We start from the raw sequence: 25106 nt of genomic DNA, 5'->3' as shown, positions 1-25106 counted from the left end.
GTGGGTCAGGCTCTGAGCCTGCAAGAAGGCTTCCAGCCTTCACATGACAGTCTTTCCTTGTGGAACTAAGGCCCCTTGCTGCTGGTACCCTATTAGCAGTGGCAGATTACATACTTTAGCTGCCATTAATTAGCTGCTAAAGAGACTCAATCTTGTAAATTGTCCTGATGAATGCAAGACAAAAAGCTTGGACAAATGTCTTCTTTTTTCAGCAATATTCCAAATGACTGGAATTTTCAGCTTCTGCTTCCATATATGGAAATCAGGTTTTCCTTTATAAAGGACGGAGAACTGTAGGGTGGAACTTAATCTGGCCCCTGGGAGTGGAATGGGTTGCAGGTTGACATCCGATGAGCAGTGGCAGATTACACCCTTTAGTGGCCAGGCAGGAAGACCATCCCCACCCCTGATTCTATTGGACAGAATCGGGAAAGTGACAGGGATGCCACCCTCTACCTTCCCTCCTGGTAGTACGACATCCCCAACCCATAACCCATTCGACCCTCTGTCCTTTGTAAGGAAAACCTGATTTCCATATATGAAAACAGAAACTGAAAATTCCAGTCATTTGGAATACTGCTGAAAGAAGAAGACATTTGTCCAAGATTTTTGTCTTGCATTCACCAGAATAATTTACAAGAAAGTTAATGTTAAGGGGAAACAACAAATTAATACTGTGTGAGAAAACAGCGCTGATTGGTTGGCATGCGGACTCGGATTGGTAAAGGCGTTGCCATGGAGAATGCACCAGTTGATCGTGACTCTCCCCAATGAGACAATACCTAACCAGCCCATGCTTACAAAACTCAAAGCGCATTGTCCAACATGAGATGCGATTCTGCGATTGGACAACATTTGCTCAATAATACTCAGTTTGCTAAGAATTATGCTGACAACCAATTTCAGATTGTCAGTCGGGTCGTACTGTGGCATATTTGTATGTACTGGAAGCTACATATATTAACAGACAGGGCCCCATTTTTTGCAGACGGAAAGAACATATACACTCATTGCACCCGTTTCAGCAAAACAAAATAGGTGACAGCCATTCACTGGTTCATTCCCCAGGGCAATGCCTTGACTAATCCGTCAAGTTGCCTGGTTTAAATTTCAAACAAAGCATGGCAGTTAACTGTTCGTCACCAGAAACTGATACATTCTCCATGACAATGTCTTTACCAGAGTACCCTTGCCAACCAACCAGCAGTCATCTCATACAGTAGAAATTTGTTGTTTCCACTTATATTGATATTCTTGCAAATTGTCCTGATAGGTGTGAAATGAAAAGCTTTGACAAGTGTCTCTTTCTTCCACAATATTCAAGTTCTATACCACCAAATGATCATTGGGAATACTTCATATCTATGGTATTTTCAAGTGTTATATTGCACTAAAATTTATAAAATTTCAGTAAAATTGTTCATTTTTTAAACAAACATCTAATGAAAGTCAACATAAAAATAACAATGACAAACCATTTCAAAACTCCACTCTTATCTCACCTACCGGAGTCTGATGTACAAGTATATAGCATTGCACATATCAGAAAGAGATTCCAGAGCATATTGCTGAGAGCAGAAAGTGGACACCAAGAAGGAGAAAAAGAATGTGCAGAATGAGGAGTTAAGAAGGCAAGGCTTTAGCTTTTGAAAACAGAAACAAAGGAGATAAGGCAGAGGGGCTTAAGCGAGGGAGCTGCACGAGGTAGGGCACTGGGTTGAATGTGTTGAAGCAATTAAGACATAAATCAAGCTGTGGACCAGATCTCAGGAGTAAAAGCAGTGAGTGGAGCCATAACGATGAAGACAGTTGCTGAAATAGGATGGGTGAGGCCATTTGAAGACAAGGACAAGGATCTGCAAGTTAATTTTTAATGAGGCAGGGTGGCTGATGCTGCAAGGCCCCGAATGGTTGTCAGCCTGAACAATGGCACTCAATGGGCTGTGGTTTGTTAAAGGTAGAAAGAAATGAGAGAAATCAAACCTCCAGATGTCAAAGGCATTATTTAGAGTTTGTGAAGCAGCAGAATAAGGACAGACACCTACAATTCTCAGATGATGACAAATGATGGTCCTATTCACAGGCTGATGTGAGAAAAGAAATTCAAATGAGGATTAAGGCACAATGCTGAGGCTGCTCACCACTGGGCTTAGTCAAGTTAAATACAGTTAAGAGAAAAAGCACTTAGAAGCTACCAATAGCTGAAAAGGGTGGCTGAAGTTTTACCTTCGTTGGACTTGAGGAAATGTTATTTCATCTAAATCATAATGTTGGACAGATAACTGAATAGGTGAGCAACATCTATGCAATCATGAAAGAAGGTGGAAAGATAAATCTGTGCATCGTCAGCATACAAAAGGAACCAATCTAATGCTTCAAGTTGATCTCACTAGAATAAGCATAGAGACAGTGAAGAGAAAGGGCAAAGGATGGATCTCTGGACTGCACTGTTGGTTACCACTGGATAAATGTCTGGAGAATACATACCATTAATTTTTGGTAAAGTTATGAAAGAAGCAGAAGAAACCAGTAGAATGATGCTGAATCACCAAGGAGAAATATTTGTGGAGGGCACAATGATTAACAATGTTAAAGGCAATGGATAAATTGCAAAGGATAACGAAGGACAGCAAGCTGCATCATTGTCACAGAGGATCTTATTTGTGGCATAGACAGAGCAGAAAAACAATTGCTGGGTCTCAAACCGGGAGGGGCTGTCTGGTTGTGAGACAACAACATGTTCCAGAATCTGTAAATTTGACCGCATTTGAGAAATTTGCTGTGTTTTTTCTCATGTGGAATACATTATATAATTACACAGGCCGACTAGTCAGTAAACTGGAGGGCTATATTCTGTTTATAGAGATTGCCATTTACAAAGAGACTGTAAAAGCACTCACCTGATCTCCTTGAGTCCTTCACGCTGGATGACTTGTAGGATTTCCTTGTGGCTCATTGGTGTGTTTGGGTACTTCTCCAGTACCTGATAAAGATGTACAGCAATGTCAGCTTCAACTGTGTATTCCTGGCTGGTAACCACACTTACAGGGAGTATCGAGTACACATCTAAATAATCCAAAAGCTAACTTAGCAATATTCTGCTTTAACATGAGAATTGTTTTTAAACACATGACATTATTAAACAACGAAACATGATTAAGCTTTGGTATTCAACAGAAAGATAACAATATTGCAAATGTGACACTATACAGATTGAAAGGTTTTTTAAACTGTTATTCAGTTCATGAAAGCAGCTTTCCAAACAAATTTAGAAGAGAAAATCCAAACTTATCGAAGGTGTCCATTTCCACTGAATGAATTAGGACTGCATCATTTATACTGAATATGAAACATAAAAGAACTCTGGCAGTCTAAGATATACACAGTAAGAAGTCTCACAACACCAGGTTAAAGTCCAACAGGTTTATTTGGTAGCAAAAGCCACAAGCTTTCAGAGCGCTGCTCCTTCGTCAGGTGAGTGGGATTTCAGTTCACAAACAAGGCATATAAAGACACAAACTCAATTTACAAAATAATGGTTGGAATGTGAGTTTTTACAGGTAATCAAAGGTACAGACAATGTGAGTGGAGAGAGGGTTAAGCACAGGTTAAAGAGATGTGTATTGTCTCCAGACAGGACAGTTAGTGAGAGTTTGCAAGCCCAGGCAAGTCAGGGGGGATACAGATAGTGTGACATGAACCCAAGATCCCGGTTAAGGCCGTCCTCATGTGTGCGGAACTTGGCTATCAGTCTCTGCTCACGATTCTGCGTTGTCGTGTGTCGTGAAGGCCGCCTTGGAGAACGCATCCCGAAGATCAGAGGCCAAATGTCCGTGACCACTGAAGTGTTCCCCAACAGGAAGAGAACACTCTTGCCTGGTGATTGTCAAGCGATGTTCATTCATCCGTTGTCGTAGCGTCTGCATGGTCTCCCCAATGTACCATGCCTCGGGACATCCTTTCCTGCAGCGTATCAGGTAGACAACATTGGCAGAATTGCAAGTGTATGTACCGTGTACCTGGTGGATGGTGTTCTCACGTGAGATGATGGCATCCGTGTCGATGATCCGGCACGTCTTGCAGAGGTTGCTGTGGCAGGGTTGTGTGGTGTCGTGATCACTGTTCTCCTGAAGGCTGGGTAGTTTGCTGTGGACAATGGTCTGTTTGAGGTTGTGGGGTTGTTTGAAGGCAAGAAGTGGGGGTGTACGGATGGCCTTGGCGAGATGTTCATCTTCATCAATGACATGTTGAAGGCTCTGGAGAAGATGTCGTAGCTTCTCCGCTCCAGGGAAGTACTGGACGACGAAGGGTACTCTGTCCGCCGTGTCCCATGTTTGTCTTCTGAGGAGGTCGGTGCGGTAAAGGACTACAGATCACGAACCCACTCAGGTCAACCTATAACACAGCCTATGCTGAGAGACCTTGCTGTTGCACCTCTCTCACACTCCTCAACCACCTCGTGCACCCGCTCTACAGCAAACGCGCATCCTGGAAACCAAGATAGAGTCCATATTCCCAACTTGCGCTCACGACGCAGACCAGCTGCGAAACTCTGCCAAGCAGACGAGACAAAGGAACTATGCCATCTACATGCACACCAAGAACAGGAAACTAGAGAAACTCGGCATCACCACCAGCAGCAACCAAGCCTCCCTCGGTACCACAGTAGAAAACAGTACCACTGCAGGGAAGTCCATTGTCAACTTGTCGGACTACACACTTCAACCAGATGAAATCGAAGTTCTCAGCCGAGGGCTCAATTTCTGCCCCACCACCAAAATAGACCCCATCAGTCTCACAGCAGACACAGAGGAATTCATCAGGCGAATGGGGCTGCGGGTGTTCTTCCACAAACCCCAAGAGGCAACAATGAACACAATGAGACAGCCAATGAACCGGAACAGCCGACAGCGGGGCAGCAACCGAAGAGGAAAGAATCGAATAGGACTTCTCCGGAAGGCCGCTGCCCTCGACTTGACATGTCTGCCCAAGCCGTCAGGAGGTGTGTCAATGCCAGATTCATCAGCCGCGCTCACAAGACAGCCCCGAACATCACCCAAGCACAACGCAACGCCATCCACACTCTCAAGACCAACCGCAACATTGTCACCAAACAAGCAGACAAAGGAGAGGCCATCGTCATACTGAACAGAACGGATTACTGCAAAGAAGTGTACCGACAACTGAACAACGAGGAACACTACAGAGTTACCCGCAGATCCGACCAAAGAACACACCCGTCAACTTAGACTGATCAAGACATTTGATCCGGACCTTCAGAGCACCCTCTGTACTCTCATCCCCGTACTCCCCACGTTGGAGATCTCTACTGCCTCCCGAAGATACAAAAGGCAAACACATCCGGCCGTCCCATCGTATCGTGCAATGTGACCCTGTGCGAGAACCTCTCCGGCTACGCGGCGGCATCCTGAAACCCATTGTACAAAGAACCCCCAGCTTTTGTCGCGACACTACGGACTTCCTACAGAAACTCCGCACACATGGAGCAGTTGAACCAGGAGCACTCCTCGTCACAATGGATGTCTCGGCACTCTACACCAGCATCCCCCACGATGATGTCATTGCTGCAATGGCCTCAGTACTTAACACCGACAACTGCCAATCTCCAGATGCAATTTCACAACTCATCCGCTTCATCTTGGACCACAATGTCTTCACCTTCAACAACCAGTTCTTCATCCAGACACACAGAACAGCCATGGGGACCAAATTCGCACCTCAATATGCCAACATCTTCATGCACAGGTTCGAACAAGACCTCTTCACCGCACAGGACCTTCAACCGATGCTATATACTAGATACATCGATGACATTTTCTTCCTTTGGACTCATGGTGAACAATCACTGAAACAACTATATGATGACATTAACAAGTTCCATCCCACCATCAGACTCACTATGGGCTACTCTCCGGAATCAGTTGCATTCTTGGACATACGCATCTCCATCAACAGCGGTCACCTCGGCACTTCACTGTACTGCAAGCCCACGGATAACCTCATGATGCTCCACTTCTCCAGCTTCCACCCTAAACATGTTAAAGAAGCCATCCCCTACGGACAAGCCCTCCATATACACAGGATCTGCTCAGATGAGGAGGATCGCAACAGACACCTCCAGACGCTGAAAGATGCCCTCATAAGAACAGGATATGGCGCTCGACTCATCAATCGACAGTTCCAACGCGCCACAGCGAAAAACCGCACCGACCTCCTCAGAAGACATGACGGGACACGGCGGACAGAGTACCCTTCATCGTCCAGTACTTCCCTGGAGTGGAGAAACTACGACATCTTCTCCGGAGCCTTCAACATGTCATTGATGAAGACGAACATCTCGCCAAGGCCATCCGTACACCCCCACTTCTTGCCTTCAAACAACCCCACAACCTCAAACAGACCATTGTCCACAGCAAACTACCCAGCCTTCAGGAGAACAGTGATCACAACACCACACAACCCTGCCACAGCAACCTCTGCAAGATGTGCCGGATCATCGACACGGATGCCATCATCTCACATGAGAACACCATCCACCAGGTACACAGTACATAGACTTGCAACTCGGCCAACGTTGTCTACCTGATACGCTGCAGGAAAGGATATCCCGAGGCATGGTACATTGGGGAGACCATGCAGACGCTACGACAACGGATGAATGAACATCGCTCGACAATCACCAGGCAAGAGTGTTCTCTTCCTGTTGGGGAACACTTCAGTGGTCACGGGCATTCGGCCTCTGATCTTCAGGTAAGCGTTCCCCAAGGCGGCCTTCACGACACACGACAACGCAGAATCGCTGAGCAGAGACTGATAGCCAAGTTCCGCACATGAGGACGGCCTCAACCGGGATCTTGGGTTCATGTCACACTATCTGTAACCCCCACGACTTGCCTGGGCTTGCAAACTCTCACTAACTGTCCTGGCTGGAGACAATACACATCTCTTTAACCTGTGCTTAACCCTCTCTCCACTCACATTGCCTGAACCTTTAAGACTTGATTACCTGTAAAGACTCGCATTCCAACCATTACTTTGTAAATTGAGTTTGTGTCTTTATATGACCTGTTTGTGAACTGAAATCCCACTGGCCTGACGAAGGGGCAGTGCTCCGAAAGCTAGTGGCTTTTGCTACCAAATAAACCTGTTGGACTTTAACCTGGTGTTGTGAGACTTCTTAGTGTGTTTACCCCAGTCCAACGCCGGCATCTCCACATCAAGTCTAAGGTATCACAATGTATGCATTTTCACCGAAAGATCATTTTAGCAGAAGTGAATAAAACAACTGCAAACACAGTAAGACAAGAATTTACTCACCAATTTTATGATGATGGAAATGCTAGTTACCTACCATGGATATCAACTTCCTTACTCATTGAAAAAAATCTCAAAGACAATATAGAATCAAGATTTGCCTTCATCGGCAAGTCAATTTGTGCGCCTATGAAACTGCCTTCATACCTAAAGAGTGTGAATTTTCACATTTGGAGTCCAAAGTCCAGTAAAGAATGTTTTGCAGTCCACTCCTAATCGAGCACACGCCCTTTGCCCTAACAATGACACTGAAAATACCTAACAAGTGAGCAGGTTTCTAAGTAATGTCAGGGAGGGATCTGCGTGGGGCACAGAGAAACCTGATGACGTCCACCCCAACCCCCTCTCCCCAACAGTTAGAAGAATGTCGCTCAGCCAAAGCTTTTTTCCTGGTATGTTTCCCATTTAATTTCAATTTTTTTTGTTTTTTTGATGAATTGGAACTCAAGATCTTCTTAAACTTGAAAGAATCAAATGTGAACATTCCTGTGGTAAGATAGTTTCCCATGAATAAAGTAATCATGCTGAAATAGGGGCTGACCTCACGTTTCTGAAAGCTATTCAGAATTGAAAGATAATGAAAAATGTATATTGGCTATCAGTCAACTGCAATGATGCACCAGAGTGTAAACAGATCCTGAAGTAAGGGGTCAACAAGAATCAGGGACCAAATCTAAGTTGCCCAGAATAAGCGTGAAGCAGTCAATACTGACAGCTAAAAGAAAAAATTATAATGGCAATGGGGTTTTTTTTAAAACTAAAATGTATGTCAAATTATAGGATTGCAATAAAAATTAAACAAACCTATTCAGATATAATATACAAAATAAAAAGCTTACTTCCAAAGGTAAAATTCCTGTCTGACGACAGAAGATGAAGAATCAAGTGTGTTATTCATAGAAATAGATCTGATATATTTCAGTGGAGCTAGATCACTTAATCAGAATGACAGCACGAGGTGAAAATTGCTTGAAAGATAGCAATTCCCTTTCTTGAAAGCAAACAAATCATAATCATACACAAGGGTTGAACAAACAAAGGGGATCTTACATCAACTACAAAATCTTTACGTGAAAAGACATACTGTCATATTTTATCCTTCTTGGTGCAGGCAATGGCATAGCTTGCATGAAGCTAAAATTGCACAACTGACTCCAATCGTTCTTTTCAGGTATCATATATGTACTTCACATATGAAGATAAGAGGATAAGACCGAAAGACTGCCGGGAGGACAGCTACAATGCAGACCAAGGCACAGTGGCTGTTGAGAGGAGGAGGCAGGTAGAAAATAATAGGAAGGTGTTAGTATTCTGAGACTTTATAATTTGAGGGCTAGATAGCATTCTCACAGCCAAGAGCAAAAATCACAGACGGTGTGTTGCCTCGCCAGTGTCCCAGGGAAAGGATATCTCATGGCAATCAGAGAGGAACTTGGAAAGGGAGGGAGTAAATCCACTCGTTGTGGTTCAAGTTACAACAAACAGGAAGGAGGGTCTGCTGGAAGATTACCAGGAGTTAAACTCTAAATTAAATATCAGGACTTCCAGGGTAATAACCTCTGGGTCACTGCCTAATCAGGAGAATTAACATGTGGCTAAATGACTGGTGTGGGAAAGCAGGATCCTGTTCATGGGGCACTGGGACAGGAAGCTGTAACAATTGGATGGACTCCACCTGAATGACATGCAACCCGTATCCTGGCGGAAAGGGTAAGTAAGAGTAAGATTGGGGACAGATCCACAAAAAAAGGTAAGCATAACAGGGAGAAACTGGTCTGCAATGAGTGAATTTGTGTCAGGACCTTCAACCTCATGAGGTTATGGTGGGGTAGGTAAATTCCTGCCCATCCCACTATGATTCCAGAAATGGGTGAGTCTCAGGAAAGGGTCTCATTTCTCTTGAAAAACGATTGAATGGTGACCGAATTGAGGTTTTAAAAATCTTAAAGCTTTGGATAAAGTGGATACAGAGAAAATGTTTCCTCGTATGGGAAAGAGCATAACTAAAGGCCATCAATATAAGATAGTCACCAAGAAATCCAATTGGGAATTCAGAATGAACTTCTTTTTCCAAACAGTGATGAAAATATGGAATTCGTTAGCAGAGGGAGTGGTTGAAGCGGATCATATAAATGCATTTAAGGGAAAGTAGACAAGTATATGAGGAAGAGGAGAATAGAAGCATTAAATGATACATTGAGATGAGGAAACATGGGAGGTGGCGCAAAAGAAATATAAACAATAGCATGGACTGGTTAGGCCAAATAGTCTGTTTCTGTGTCATTTATCCTACATAATCTTATGTATGTAAATCTATGTAACTTACTGTTACCTTTGCTCTTAAAATATTTCAATTGCTGACCCATCTTGCAATGATACCTGAATGTTAACAGGCAAATACCCATCATAAATACAAGCATTTACTGAAGTTCCAAACAATGGAAAATTATACAGCTGTGTTTGTCATCATGGCGGCAGTATACCATAAGTATCAATTCTCTACCACCTCCACACCATTATGGCAAATTTCTGAAAAAAGCTTGCTATTTCCTTCAGCTTCGAGAAAAATAACGGAGAAAAAAAACTCATAGGGTTAAGCACCCTGGACTGCAGTCACACTCCTTAAACTGACTTAGAAACTGGCATTGCCAAGACCTGTGAATGAATCTATTACCTTGCACGCTTCAAGGACAGGCATAGAGGAACATAAAGCCATGTGTGGGGGCAAGGAGGATCATGACAATTGTTATTTTAGGCTGAAGTGTGAAAAGAAAACAATACATAGTGGAACTTCATATACACATTCTGCAGCAATCTTAGTTCTTTGCAGAATTCTGTAACATTTAAAATCAGAACAGCGACTGTCAAGTTGATTTGTCACAGGTGGAGGAGACAAGATATAACAAAGGGAAGAAATCTACACACAGAACATTTGTTCTCTATTCATGTAATTGGAGAACTGTGTTAAGTAGCAATAAAAACCAGAAAAGGCTTAGAATTCGAAAAGCAGTCAGTCAGTATCTGAGCACAGCAATGCACTTTGGATAAGAGCATTTGGCAAAATGGAATTGAGTTCTGTTCTGCTGAGAGATTTCACCAGCAACAATATTCTTTTCTTTCAGATGCCATCTAACTTACCGTTATAATTTCCAGAACTTTTGGGCCAGAGTTTGCTCCTGAGCCTTAAAAATTTTCAAGCTGGATTGGAAGTCGGGGTGGGCGACCCAAGGAGAGGTGAGGAGGCTGCCGGATGTGGAGGTCGGCTAGGTGGAAGGCTGCCTTGGGGCTCCATCACCATGTCCAAAAATAAAAACAAAATGTACCAATTCTCACTCCTGCACACAAACTCCCCATGCTCCTTTCATGCCAACCCATGCCACAACATGCTCTCCACCTACACTTCATGGCCAAAGTACATCCCTCAAAAAGCCTTACAGTCCCTCATGACCCCCATGCCAAGTTTGCCATCTACTCCCATAGACCCTTATATCCTACATGCCTACCTGTGCTCCCCACCCATAAAAACACATGAATTAGCAGCCAGAGTAGGCCATTCAGCTCTTTGAACTCAGCCATTCAATAAAAATACGGCTGATCTAATTGTGGCCTCAACTCCACTTGCCTTTCTACCTCCTGTATTCATTGACTCCCTTGTCAACCAAGAATCTATATTACTCAGCCTCAGAAAAAATATTCAATGACCCTATTTCCACCACTCTGAGGAAGAGAGAGTTCCAAAGACTTGGGACCCTTTGAGAAAACAACATTCTCCTCAGCTTGCCTTAAATGGGAGACTCTTCATTTGTAAACTGTGTCCCCTAGTTCTAGTCTTTCCCATAGAGGGAAACATCCTCCTATCCCCAGGGCCCTTTATTGCCCCGATGCCAACCTGTCCCCGTCCAACCACCCGCATGGTTCTTTTTAACACCATGTTCTGAACTCACCCCATGACCCTTTATAGAACCTCTGCCAACTTGGAGCCAACTCACACCTCCCGCCCACCACCCTTTCCCCTTCCACCAAACATAACAACTCACCTAGTATCCACATTGGGAAGCCCTAGGGCCCATGCAGAAATGAGAAAGTTCTACAAAATAAAGCTCTAAGTGTCCATTGCAAACTTCACGATATTGAAAAAAATATCTAATTCACAAAAACACATTTACTACATTTGCATTCCTCCAACGAAATAAAATATCACAACAAACATTTCATTCAAGTGCCTCCTCTCAAAATGCATTAAATTCAGTTTGACATCAAAGAGTTTATAACCACCTGTAGCTGTCAATCAGACTGTGAAATGGCAGGTGCCCTACTGCGCTAATAAGTGGTTGTGTAATCAGTCCTGTGGTCCAAATCCAGTAATGAAAACCTCTAGGCTTATGTTAACAAGCAGAGTGAAGTGACAAGCAATCATTTTTTCTTTTCAAATGTCTGGGGTGTTTTAAAGATATAAACAGCAGGGATATTTAAAGTCTTGACATTCCTGAATACATATAGATAGCTCCCTTTGACAGATGCTTTTGTCATATCCTCTTTACACTTTTGACAGTTGATTTTGACAGGTCTATTAACAGCTCCAATGAGCTTAACAGACATGAGTTTATGCACATTTATGACTAATTTTAACAATTACAAGCAGCAACGTATCTCCTAAAGGTACCTGACCTCCGCCAAAGAGCATCTGGCCTCCACCAAAGGTGTCCAGGGATCAGATTCATAAGGGTATCGGAGCTCTCCAAAAAAACAAATTCATAGCTGATCTTACCAGGTTTATTCTGCACACTTCAAGTTTAATACGCCAAGGCTACTAAAATCTCACATCAGTGGAGGCAGCTGATGATTTAATTGGCCAGCTGCCCCTGTAAAATGCACATGTACAAACTGCATCTGTCTCCATTCTTGCCCCTGTGAAAATAGGAAGTTCTGTCTTCGGGGATAGGTCTTACAATTTTCGGACAGTTCTGCTATTTTCACCATGATTGAGAAGCTCTTCATCATGGCAAAAATCTGGGCCTTGGCTCTTAGTTCAGGTTTCCATCATCTGCTGGTTTCGCCGGGGGAGAGTGCCCATTCATTTGTAAATGATATTCATAGTCCCAAGATGTCCTTAGCCGCTGTAGCTTTCCCATCAGGACGGAGCAAATCAGCAGCTGGAGGGGAAGTGCAAAACTTTGCTTTGTGGTTTCTCCCTCATGAGATCCTTCATTAAACACTTCTTTATCTCTACCACTTAGCTGCAAATTGATGGAAAACATAGGACCATCTGACCTTTGACTGCCTTAATTTTAAAATTTTCATAACTGTTTTCAAATCCTTTCTTGCCTGTGTCCTTCTGTGTTCTCTGTAATCTCCTCTAAACCCACAGGCCTCAAGATATCTGGATGGGACTGTTCTCCTTGGAGAGAAGGCGGCTAAAGGAGATTTGATAGATGATAATGGCGCTGGACAGAGTTGATGAGGATAAACTGTGCACGCTCATAAAAGAATCATGAACAAGAGGGCACAGATTTAAAACGATTTGCGAAAGAAACAAATCTGATGTGAGAAAAAACTTTTTCACACAAGGAGTGGTTTGGATCTGGAATGCACTGCCTGGAAGTGTGCTGGAGGTAGGTTCAATCGAAGCAGTCAAGAGGGCATTAGTTGATTATTTGAGTAGAAACAATAGGGGCAATGCTCCCAAAAGTGCTGAATTGGTGGGAAAACCGTTCTAGATCACGACTGTTTTCTCAGTTCAACTTCCCACCTGAATCTCCCCACTCTGTGCACTGCAGAGGTCCCAATCGTGAATCTCATTAAAAACTCGGTTGGGGGGGGGGCCTATTCACACGGGAGTCTGACAGTTCTGGAACTCTGCGCATGTGCAGTGGCCCCGATCTGTCAGTCTCTCCATTTGCTGGCCAGCTCGATCACTGGCCAGTCCGGAACCCCCTAAGTGTTGCCCCCCCCCACAAGGCCCGATTGCGGCTCCCATGACAATTCCTGGGCCAGCCCTGAACCCCAGCCCCCCCCTCCCCCACACTGCCCCGGAGCGCCCCAATGTCCAGCCCCCCCCGGACCCAGCAGTGGTGATTCCCACACCCACGACCGCGGGGTAATACCCCCCCCCTTGCCCCCCAGAGGCAGACCCTCCCCTCACCCCGATCGCTGGCCTCCTTCCAGCCCAGACCGATCGCCATGCAGAATGGCAGCGGCATCCCCGATCCTCACCAATCGCCCCTAGGCCCCACCCACAATAGGCCCACCCCCTTGGCACTGCCCGATGGGCAGTGCCAAGGTTGCCCCTGGGCAGTGCCGGGGGCACAGGCTGCACTGCCAGGGTGCCCATGCCCAGGGGCACCAACCCCGCCACCCGACCCCCCCCGGGGGGCCCCCGATTGCACTTTCCTTCATTCCGGCAGGGTCTCGTTAGTTCCCTGAATGTGGGGAGCTACTCTAAACCTCGCCGGAATGAAGTACTCCTGGAGGGGTGGGAGATTCAATCGGGACCGGCAAGTTCCCAATATTGAAATGCTAAACATTTTAAAACTACATTAAAAAAAAGGTTCAAATGACTTGCCTTTCTTCCTGCCGGTTTCCAACGTGGTCTGGACTCCGACTGTTCTCCGGCTCTGGGAGATGCGCATACGTTAATCCCGGAAAAAGGCCGACGATGCGCATCTCCCCGCCCGACCCACCAGAAAAGTTGCGGGTCACAATGGGAGAATCGCCCCCAGTGTGTGGAGATTCAGTGAAAAGGCAAGGGACTAAGCCACAATGCTTGTTTGGAAAGCTGGTGCAGATACGATCAGCCAAATGGCCTCCTTCTACGCCATAACAATTCTGTGATTCGGTGTTTCCTTTTGTCAACGTGTAATCAAGAATGTCTATCTCGTAGTTCTTAAAATTTAAAATACATTTTTTATGTAGTGCTACCTAATTTTCAAGGAAGACCTTAGAGTTGAATGATTTTCTAAATGGCAGTCAACAGAAATTTTTCTGGTTTCGATGCCAGATGACTAAATTTTCATCTGTAAAGTGAAAATTCTTCCTTCCTGTCGCCTTAACTGATGTTTGTAGCTCAACTATATGTTCAATCAAAGAAAAGGAACAGTGAGCACTGCTTGGTACCAACCAGCATTCAAGCTATAGTGCATACGCTTCAAATGTCCTTAATTTTATGTCATACATGTAAATCAAAAATTACTCAGTTATAGTAAAAAATGTCACCAATTATTTGTAAACTTGTTTAGTCCCATTAATGTGTTTCTGGAACTCAGAACAACATCAGACAACAAATCAATTCTTTGCAAGCAAATTGAATTGCTCCAGTGAGGTTTCAACCCTCCTCACAGAGCACAAATGATACTAATGGAAGCCATGAGTGGTATTCTATGAGATTATGGTGCCTTTCTCCTTCACGTTTTTCTCAACCTCGCTGAGGCATTCAACATGGTTGAACACCGTGCTTCCTCGATACCTCTCCTCCCTGATCCAGTTTGGCTGGATTGCCTCGTTTAATTCCACTCTTAGTCATGCAATTGTAGCCAAAGCACCTCGACCAAGAGCTTCTCTTCCCATCCTTGCACTGCCATTTTGTTACCAATCAAACAAATCAACAGAAAATATTGCAACTTCCTTTTTTGCGACACGTTGGAATTCTCACAAAATGGCAAACTGTACAGGTCCAAAAAATACTTCACTGTTCTACATTTTTGTTGGCAAAAAGCAATGCATTATGTTTCTTTTATTTGCTGGACGCTAGATGAGAATTCTCTGGAATTACACACAACAAAGTGCACTCTTAACAGGCCATAAACTTGGCAGTAAGATTTACAATTCCTGTAAATAACATTCCTAGCTATGAATTTGGAAGACAATAGAAACTCATTAAACTTTTAACCTTTTGAGTTTGGATTACTGTTAGATTTTTCAAGTCTATACATTTCCAGATAAATTAACAAGATGCAGTGGGTAATTTGTTGGGGACGATTGTGAGCCTACACTTGCCATCCATGCGAATGAGAGCGGGAGCTCAAGATCTGGGAGTCACAGTTCACACCAGCGAACTCACAATTTTGGATCTTTCCCGCACCTTGCCGGCAACATCATCAGGTTCACAACTAGAACGGACATGAAACTGCTTTACATGTATCTGAATAAATTTTGATATCATTAACCTGCCCCCTCACCAGATATTGACCGCCTGTCGTATATTGACAACACAGTGACACGGGTTCACCTCGACAAGAACCTGTGTGGGGCCTATGATCGGGACTAGTAGGGTAAAGATGTGTTGACTCTGATCGGGGCGAGGATGGGAGCCCCTGAGACCTCAGGTGAGCTGGGGGGAGGTTATGATCGGGGTGCCCTTTAAAGATGGTGCCCGTTCTCTCTGCAACTGGGTTTTGCCGATGTGTTGAGGCCCCACCCCACTGTAGGACGACGTGAAACATGCTCCCTTGATTTTTTTTGGTGGAGTGCCGTAACATCTGGAGAGAAACATGCTGGCTTTCTCGCCGGAAACAACACTTGTCATTTTTTGGTACATATTAGCCCGCTGTCTCCAGTTTAGACTGAATGGAACAGTTCTTCCAGCTTCAATCAATACTTCACATTTCCACACATGTTTTTAATGGGATAGAAATATTCTCAAATGGATAATGACATTGCCATTGAGTGCAACTTCAAACTGCATTAACTGTGTCATTAGTTACAATATATTAAATTTACGATTTATGAAACATTCCATCAAGATTAGTTCAATAAAGTTCTAAATCAACAGAAAATGCTTTTAAAAAGTGCCAGGTATATGATTATTCAAGAGCCATTGAATTAATCGAGCTGTTATGTTTGATATGAAGCCTATATACCTTTGACATTTCATTGTTTTATGCAAAAATAAGGCTGTTGCGCAATAAAATATCATACAAGAATTCACTGAACAAGAGGCGAGTGAGATTTTCTTCCAAACTAGCTCCCACCAGAGCAACTCCCACCCACAAAGGAATGGCTTTGCTTTTGCAATAATGTTTTAATGTATTTTGCTGGTGTAGAGGAAAGCCAGAAAGTAATTGAATAATGGTAATATCATTTAGAAAATCAATTCTATGGTGAGATTTTCCAGCCCCTCTGTAGCAGGTTTTCCAGTGGTGGAGGCAGTTCACCATTGGCTACTGACAGGATTTACTGGTCCTGCTGAAGTCAATGGCCATTTACGTTACTCACTGGCCGTGCTGCCGGGGAACCCACCCAAGGGCGAGGGAGCAGGTCACCTTTGGACTGGAAGATCCTGCCAGCGGGAAAGTCTGGAAAATCCCTGTCTTAATTTCAAGTTTTTCAGCCACTTCTCATATTCAGTCATGGATCAGCAGGCTAGCAGGAGGAATAGGTGAGGAAAGTAGAATCACTGCAATTCAAATTGCAAAAAATATATTTGGTAAAAACAAGACCTCAATGTGTAGATTTCTTAACCTACCTCTTATTGCATTAGCAATGAATAAATAGATGGGTGTACCATAATCAAGTGGCACCTTCATTATTGCTGCAATGGAAAAGCCTCTTGATGGATATGGTAGTTGACAGAATTAAAAGCCATCAATTTTATCTGACATGTACAGTACAGCAATTGACAACACATGGGAATGAAGACAAGCATAATATATCAATAAATAAATCAAGTTTGATCTGTTTTTGAACTGTGAAGTTCACTAATACCAGAGGAATTTGTTTTTAGCAGATGGTGCAATAAAGCAAGGCTTCGCCCTCAATTGGGCGCAGATCAATGTCCCCTCTAACTTCAATCTGCTGTGCACGACTGGCTTGTTGCACTCGTGGTCCCTTGCAAGATTGGCCATGCAGGCACAGATCTTTAAGGGAGCATGGGTTGTGCATGGCCTGTTTGTTCCCTAAAAGGCATATTCCCAATTGGTGCCCATTCACACAATTCAGGAGGAAAATTGGTACAGATACCTTGTCAATTCCAGATAACAGTATAAATCTAAATACAAGAGAGAGTGCAAATCAATGTTTTGATCTATATATGGTAAAAGTCATGATGAAACTTTTAAAATAGCAAACTCATGAATATCACATTTGCAGGTCCTCCCATGCCTAATGGAGGCACCTGGTTCCCCCACCTTCCTCGCCAAGATCCCGATCCTGGGTTCCTCCATGAGGTGAGACTGCCTGAAGTCCCAGCAGTTGCCAGTGCTCCTGCTGCCGCTGGTGAGGTCACAGAGCTGCTCATTGATGCAGTGGGAAATTTTGAGGTTCAGGAGCTCTAAGAAAATGTGTTGGCCATATCATTTGCAAATCTATTATTATGTTGTTTTCCTATGTAGTAATTGTTTCAGTCCCTAGACATCAGTAAAACTATGCTTTTTAAGTGAAAATTGTAAATGCCAGTAGGCTTTTTATTTCAAACCATGTGGTACTTTGAAACGTTAATCTTTAACATAGCTAGATTTCATTATGTAGCAGTTTAATTATTTAATTCAATCCTTTTAAAAACATGAATTACAGATGACTTTAGTCCTGACTGGGGGATGGTATATAGAGAGATTACTGCTTTCCTTAATTTATATTGATAATCCTGGGTAATCCTTATTGATAATAAGGCCTGGGTATACAGGGCACAATTTCAAAATTTGAAGAGAATGCAAGACTTGGAAGTATTGTGAATTGTGAGGAGGGTAGTGATAGAGCTCAAGAGGATATAGAGAGGCTGATGGAGTGGGCAGACACGTGGCAAATGAAATTTACTGTAGAGAAGTGACATATTTTGGTTGAAGAAAGAGGAGAAACATAGAAACCCTACAGTACAGAAAGAGGCCATTCGGCCCATCGAGTCTGCACCGACCACAATCCCACTCAGGCCCTACCCCCATATCCCTACATATTTTACCCGCTAATCCCTCGAATCTACGCATCCCAAGACACTAAGGGGCAATTTTTTAGCATGGCCAATCAACCTAACCCGCACATCTTTGGACTCTGGGAGGAAACCGGAGCACCCGGAGGAAACCCATGCAGGCACGACGAGAATGTGCAAACTCCAGAAGTGACACAAAGTAAAGGGTGGAATTAAAGAACAAAGAACAGTACAGCACAGGAAACAGGCCCTTCAGCCCTCCAAGCCTGTGCCGCTCCTTGGTCCAACTAGACCAATCGTTTGTATCTCTCCATTCCCAGGCTGCTCATGTGACTATCCAGGTAAGTCTTAAACTATGTCAGCGTGTCTGCCTCCACCACCCTACTTGGCAGCGCATTCCAGGCCCCCACCACCCTCTGTGTAAAAAACATCCCTCTAATATCTGAGTTATACATCGCCCCTCTCACCTTGAGCCCGTGACCCCGCGTGATCGTCACTTCTGATCTGGGACAAAGCTTCCCACCATTCACCCTATCTATCCCCTTCATAATCTTGTACACCTCTATTAGATCTCCCCTCATTCTCCCTCTTTCCAGGGAGAACAAGCCCAGTTTACCCAGTCTCTCCTCATAGCCAAGACCCTCCAAACCAGGCAACATCCTGGTAAACCTTCTCTGCACTCTCTCTAACGCCTCCACGTCCTTCTGGTAGTGTGGCGACCAGAACTGGACACAGTACTCCAAATGTGGCCTAACCAGCGTTCTATACAGCTGCATCATCAGACTCCAGCTTTTATACTCTATACCCCGTCCTATAAAGGCAAGCATACCATATGCCTTCTTCACCACCTTCTCCACCTGTGCTGCCACCTTCAAGGATTTGTGGACTTGCACACCTAGATCCCTCTGTGTTTCTATACTCTTGATGGCTCTGCCATGTATTGTAAACGTCCTCCCCACATTATTTCTTCCAAAATGCATCACTTCACATTTATCTGGATTAAATTCCATCTGCCACCTCTCCACCCAATTTTCCAGCCTATCTATATCCTGCTGTATTGTCTGACAATGTTCATCGCTATCCGCAAGTCCAGCCATCTTCGTGTCACCCGCAAACTTGCTGATTACACCAGTTACACCTTCTTCCAAATCATTTATATATATATCACAAATAGCAGAGGTCCCAGCACAGAGCCCTGCGGAACATCACTGGTCACAGACCTCCAGCCGGAAAAAGACCCTTCGACCGCTACCCTCTGTCTCCTATGGCCAAGCCAGTTCTCCACCCATCGAGCCACTTCTACTTGTATCCCATGAGCCTTAACCTTCTTAACCAACCTGCCATGTGGGACTTTGTCAAATGCCTTACTGAAATCCATATAGACGACATCCACGGCCCTTCCTTCGTCAACCGTTTTTGTCACTGCCTCAAAAAAACTCCACCAAATTTGTAAGGCACGACCTCCCTCTTACAAAACCATGCTGTCTGTCACTAATGAGATTGTTCCGTTCTAAATGCACATACATCCTGTCTCTAAGAATCTTCTCCAACAACTTCCCTACCACGGACGTCAAGCTCACTGGCCTATAAGTACCCGGGTTATCCCTGCTACCCTTCTTAAATAACGGTACCACATTCGCTATCCTCCAATCCTCAGGGACCTCAACTGTGTCCAATAAAGAGACAAAGATTTCCGTCAGAGGCCCAGCAATTTCATCTCTCGTCTCCCTGAGCAGTCGAGGATAGATGCCATCAGGCCCTGGGGCTTTGTCAGTTTTAATGTTCCCTAAAAAACCCAACACTTCCTCCCTTGTAATGGAGATTTTCTCTAACGGGTCAACACTTGCCTCCGAGACACTCCCGGTTAACACGTCCCTCTCCTTCGTGAATACCGATGCAAAGTATTCATTTAGGATCTCCCCTATTCCCTTGGGTTCTAAGCATAATTCCCCTCCTTTGTCCCTGAGAGGTCCGATTTTCTCCCTGACAACTCTTTTGTTCCTAACATATGAATAGAATGCCTTAGGATTCTCCTTAATCCTGCCTGCCAAGAACATCTCGTGACCTCTTTTTGCCCTCCTAACTCCCCGTTTGAGTTCTTTCCTACTCTCTCTGTATTCCTCCAGAGCTCCATCTGTTTTCTGTTGCCTGGACTTAACGGACGCCTTCCTTTTCATTTTAATCAGATCCTCAATTTCCCTGGTTATCCACGGCTCTCGAATCCAACCTTTCCTATCTTTCCTTTTTACAGGCACATGCCTATCCTGCAGCCTTTTCAATTGTTCCTTAAAAGACTCCCACATGCCAGACGTGGACTTACCCTCGAACATCCTCTCCCAATCAACGTCCACCAATTCCTGCCTAATCCAGCTATAGTCAGCCTTCCCCCAATTTAGCACCCTCCCCGTAGGACAGCACTCATCCTTGTCCATTACTATCCTAAAGTTAACAGAGTTGTGGCCACTATTTGTCACATGTTCCCCTACCGAAACTTTGACGACCTGACCGGGCTAATTTCCCAGAACTAGGACCAGTATCGCCCCCTCTCTAATCGGGCTATCTACATACTGTTCCAAAGGACCTTCCAGTATGCATTTTACAAATTCCTCCCCATCCGGAACCCCAGCTCTAAGCACTTTCCAGTCTATACCAGGGAAATTAAAGTCCCCCACTACAATAACCCTATTTTTTCTGCACCTATCCAGAATCTCCTGACATATCCTTTCCTCCACTTCTGTTGGGTGGTCTGTAGTACACCCCCAACATAGTGACTACACCCTTCCTGTTTCTGAGTTCCACCCACAGTGACTCAGTACATGACCCCTCTAAGTTGTCTACCCTCTGCACCGCGGTAATACACTCCCCAACTAATATCGCTACTCCCCCACCTTTTTTAGCCCCTCCTCTGTCTCGCCTAAAACACTTATACCCCGGAATATTCAGCTGCCAGTCCTGTTCTTCTTTTAACCAAGTCGCCGTCACCGCAACCACATCCAAATTCCGCGTAAGCATTAAGGCCCTAGGTTTGTCTGTCTTACCCATTACGCTCCTCGCATTGAAGCAGATGCACTTCAGACCTCAAGGCTCACTCAGGTCATCCTCCTCCAGAGTGCTCCTCTTCTTAGCTAGTCTTGCCCTGGCCCCCAGCTCAACCCCAGCCTCAGTACTTACTGATCTACTCTTTTGTTCCCCACCCCCCTGCCACACTAGTTTAAATCCTGCCGAAACACTCTAGCAAAACTCCCAGCCAGGATATTTGCTCCCTTCCAGTTAAGGTGTAACCCATCCTTTCTATAGAGTTGCCAGGAGCAAATTCTAAAGGAAATGCAGGAGCAGAGGTACTTGGGTGCATAATTCATTGCAGGTGGCAGCACCGGTTGAGCTAACAGTTAATAAATTGTACTATACATAGGGTGCAGAGTACAAAAGTAAGTTATGAACTTCATAAAACACTTCCACAGGAAGGATGTGAAGGGTTTAGAAAGTGGACAGAAAAATATTACAAGAATTGTTCTGAGGATGACAAATTTCAATTATGTGGATAGATTGGCAAAGCTGGGCTATTCTCCTTAGAGAAGGCTAATCTATTTGGTCAGCAGCACCCTATGGCAGGGAGGAATTGGCATCGTGAAATCCAGGAAAATCCAGCCCTACCCCTTTGTGTTCATTACAAAGTATAATCAGGGACAGAATTATGGAGTAATCAAGTGTGCAGAAAACTATACAAGCTATAGCACCTGTGACAATCATAGTCACTTATCATCCTTGCTTGAGTAAGTTGTATATGATGTTAACAAACAAACCATTACAGACACTTGGAGATAAATAGGAATATTGCAATTCTTGTAACTGTTACACATGCGAACATTAGTGTTACTCAGATCTTTGACAGGTTGAGGGTTCAAACTTGACTCCAGTACTTGAGGATATTGACTTAGTGCAGTACAAAAGAACTGCTGTATTGTCTTCTCGGTAAGATGTTGAACTTTGGGTCTGCCTAACCATTCAGATGGATGTGAAAGAATACAGGGTGTTATTTGACGAGCAAGCAGATGTCCTGGTGTCTTGACCAACATTATTATTTCAACCTAACATTTTTTAAAAATCATTCATTTCACTTGTCGTTTGTGGGCTCTTGTCAGCAAATAACGCTACATGAAAACAGTGATGTCACTTCAAAAATGCTTTAATGACTGTGAAATATGTTGGGACAGATGGAAGAACTGCATTATATAAATGCAAGTTCTTTCTTACTTTCACATTCTAATAATATTCCCAGTTTGTCGAATGCATTCAATGCGAGGGCGGCATGGTAGCACAGTGGTTAGCACTGCTGCTTCACAGCTCCAGGGACCTGGGTTCGATTCCCGCCTTGGGTTACTGTTGGTGTGGAGTTTGCACATTCTCCTCGTGTCTGCGTGGGTTTCCTCCGGGTGCTCCGGTTTTCCTCCCACAGTCCAAAGAGGTGCGGGTTAAGTTGATTGGCCATGTTAAAATTGCCCCTTAGTGTCCTGAGATGCGTAGGTTAGAGGGATTAGCGGGTAAATGTATAGGATATGGGAGTAGGGCCTGGGTGCGATTGTGGTCGGTGCAGACTAGATGGGCCGAATGGCCTGTCTCTGCACTGTAGGGTTTCTATGATTCTATGATAGTTATATTGCAAAACCTCAAGTGAGACTGTTTTGCAAGAAACAATTTGGTCTCACACAACATATAGGAGGAAGAATATAACCTGGTTTTTCATAATGGGATCAGTGGGGTGGGTTGGTGTGGTGAGGGCCTAGTTTCTGATCTGCTCGGTCAAGAACCAGCATAAGAAACAACTCTGTTACAGATAGCAGAGAAACACAAAGATGTGTCCTGTAGTATGAACCTGAAAAAAGTGTGTCAAAGAAAAATCAACTCTTACAACATGAATATGTCTCATGACGTTCCATTCTCAAGACTTCTTGAAGTGCAATGACGCAACTATTGTTGAAGAAGTTACTGAACCTACAGAATGATATTTGTCACTGGTACCCATCATACAATAACAACACAAAGGTCTGCATCTGTGTGAATCTGAAATAACGATTTGGAAATATCAGGAATTGTTTGTTGAGCTAGTTCTAAGAACTTTACCATCCCTGGGGAATTCAAAGTTTCCTGCATTTGAAATCAGACTTGTCGTCTTATTATCCAACGGTTAATAGATTAAAATGAATTCTGAAATAAGAGAATTCTTACTGAGTTACAGAACAACTTTCATTGCAACTATAGATAAAAGTTCAGCGGAGTTAATAGCAAGAAAAAAAATCAAAACCATGTTGTATATTTTTGGACAAAAGTCTGAAGCTAACATAATCAAACAGAAACCCGATTAAAAAGATCAACAAAGAAGTACGATTACGAGCATTCCTTTAACAAATGATATTCAGTTAGAGTACACCCAAAGCTAAAAATTGGAACAAGCTTGATGAGAAGATTGAAAAACCAGTACCAGGCTCCAGGATCATATAAAATGTAGACAGCTGCTGCACCATCCATAGGAATTAGAGACAAGGGAGATTGTGTTAGGTTAAGACTTGTAGATGAAGAATAGGTTACGAGCAGTACCAAACAAAATTTAGCTTGAAGATATTCCTGTACAAATGTTATTTCCGAGTTGAAGATTCATTCCAGATGGCAATTGTTCCATCAGTGAAAACAGGAACGCCAAAACTTGAAGTAAATATTTTTATTGGCAGAACTATAAATGAATAAATTCATCCTGATGACTCGTTAATATCAACAAAATGCGCTGGGGTAAAATATTACTCTTCAAACCGAGGGCAATCTATCCAGAAACTCAATTTGGATATGCTTGTTTCATGAACTCAAAGAAAGTGTGTGGTGAGAAAACATTTCCACTTTTAAGAAATTTATACTTTGCCAAGTGTTTGAGTGATTGGAATGTTTCTTTATTCAAACAGTTGCCAAATTCTGGTGCCTGTCAAAAGAAGTCAAATGCCATTTCCTACTTGGAAAAAAAAACTGTTTAAAAACAAGACAATGTTGGCTTAATAACCCATCTTATCAGAGTTGTGAAAGCAAGTAGAAGCTTGATTTATCAAACAGACAGCCTCAGAGAAAAAAGGAGTTTGACTTTTCAATAAACAAAAAAATACAGGTGGAGGAATTACAAGCATGCCCCATCCCCGACTGACTTTTGTTCTTCTTTGATTAGAAATGCTCTGCATTCAGGCAGCCAGTTAGGTTGAACTTGAACATTTCCAAATCAAATGTCGTTTGTTTCCTGTTTTGTCTAAATATTCACAATGAGGTGCACATAATCATTCATTTGTTATCTCAGAGATATATATGAGAGAGCTAATGTATATCTTCGACCTATGTAAAGGAACAAGAACCCTATTGAAGACAGAGAAAAGTAATATTGAAGTGTGAAAATTGATTTCTGATGGTTTTGCTGTCTTGAAATGTTGGCAAAATACCAGGTTTCAACATGAAGGATATGCAACCCTTTCAACAAAAAGAGTAGTGAGCGAGAGAATGAGTTTAAACGAGAGAAAAACACTGGCTGAACTTCATGAGGTAAATGGCCTGTTTCTGTATTGCATCATTCTACAAATACATCAGAAACATGATGGACTGATTTGAACCATGGATAATTTCTTGTGATTTCTCTTCTGGTGAAACACGAATAACATAATTGGAGAGACAAGCATTTGATTTCTCTATAAATATTTCATCAGTCTTGTATAAATCACACCTCAGTCAATACCAGAACTAATGTTGTTTCTCTCAGTACCATCACCACCAGTCAGCCACGGATTCATCTTTGACATCCAACCCATTCCCCATTCCTCATCTCCATGCTACTGATCTGCATCATCTAGAGGCATGGAGATCCGTGTTCAGCTGTGTGCTCAAGATATTC

The 25106-nt window shown here is 43.5% G+C and overlaps 1 protein-coding gene across 9 annotated transcripts in view; it reads right to left on the bottom strand.

Annotated features, from left to right (window-relative positions):
* The window catches only part of asxl2 (ASXL transcriptional regulator 2), a 232264-nt gene that overhangs the window by 130849 nt on the left and 76309 nt on the right, over positions 1-25106 (bottom strand). For 4 of the 9 annotated variants that reach the window (XM_078213002.1, XM_078213013.1, XM_078213001.1 and 1 more), the window contains exon 2: positions 2901-2983. The exons of 3 other annotated variants lie outside the window; for them this stretch is intronic. In XM_078213002.1, coding sequence (XP_078069128.1) covers positions 2901-2983 — 83 coding nt within the window. Of the gene's footprint in view, positions 1-2900; positions 3067-25106 lie in introns of those variants that run through there. 2 more of the 9 variants (XM_078213003.1, XM_078213010.1) reach the window with 2 other exon arrangements.

Source organism: Mustelus asterias, chromosome 5 (assembly GCF_964213995.1).
Source record: "Mustelus asterias chromosome 5, sMusAst1.hap1.1, whole genome shotgun sequence".
NCBI classification, from domain to species: Eukaryota; Metazoa; Chordata; class Chondrichthyes; order Carcharhiniformes; family Triakidae; genus Mustelus; species Mustelus asterias.
This window is presented reverse-complemented; position numbering and strand designations above follow the sequence as displayed.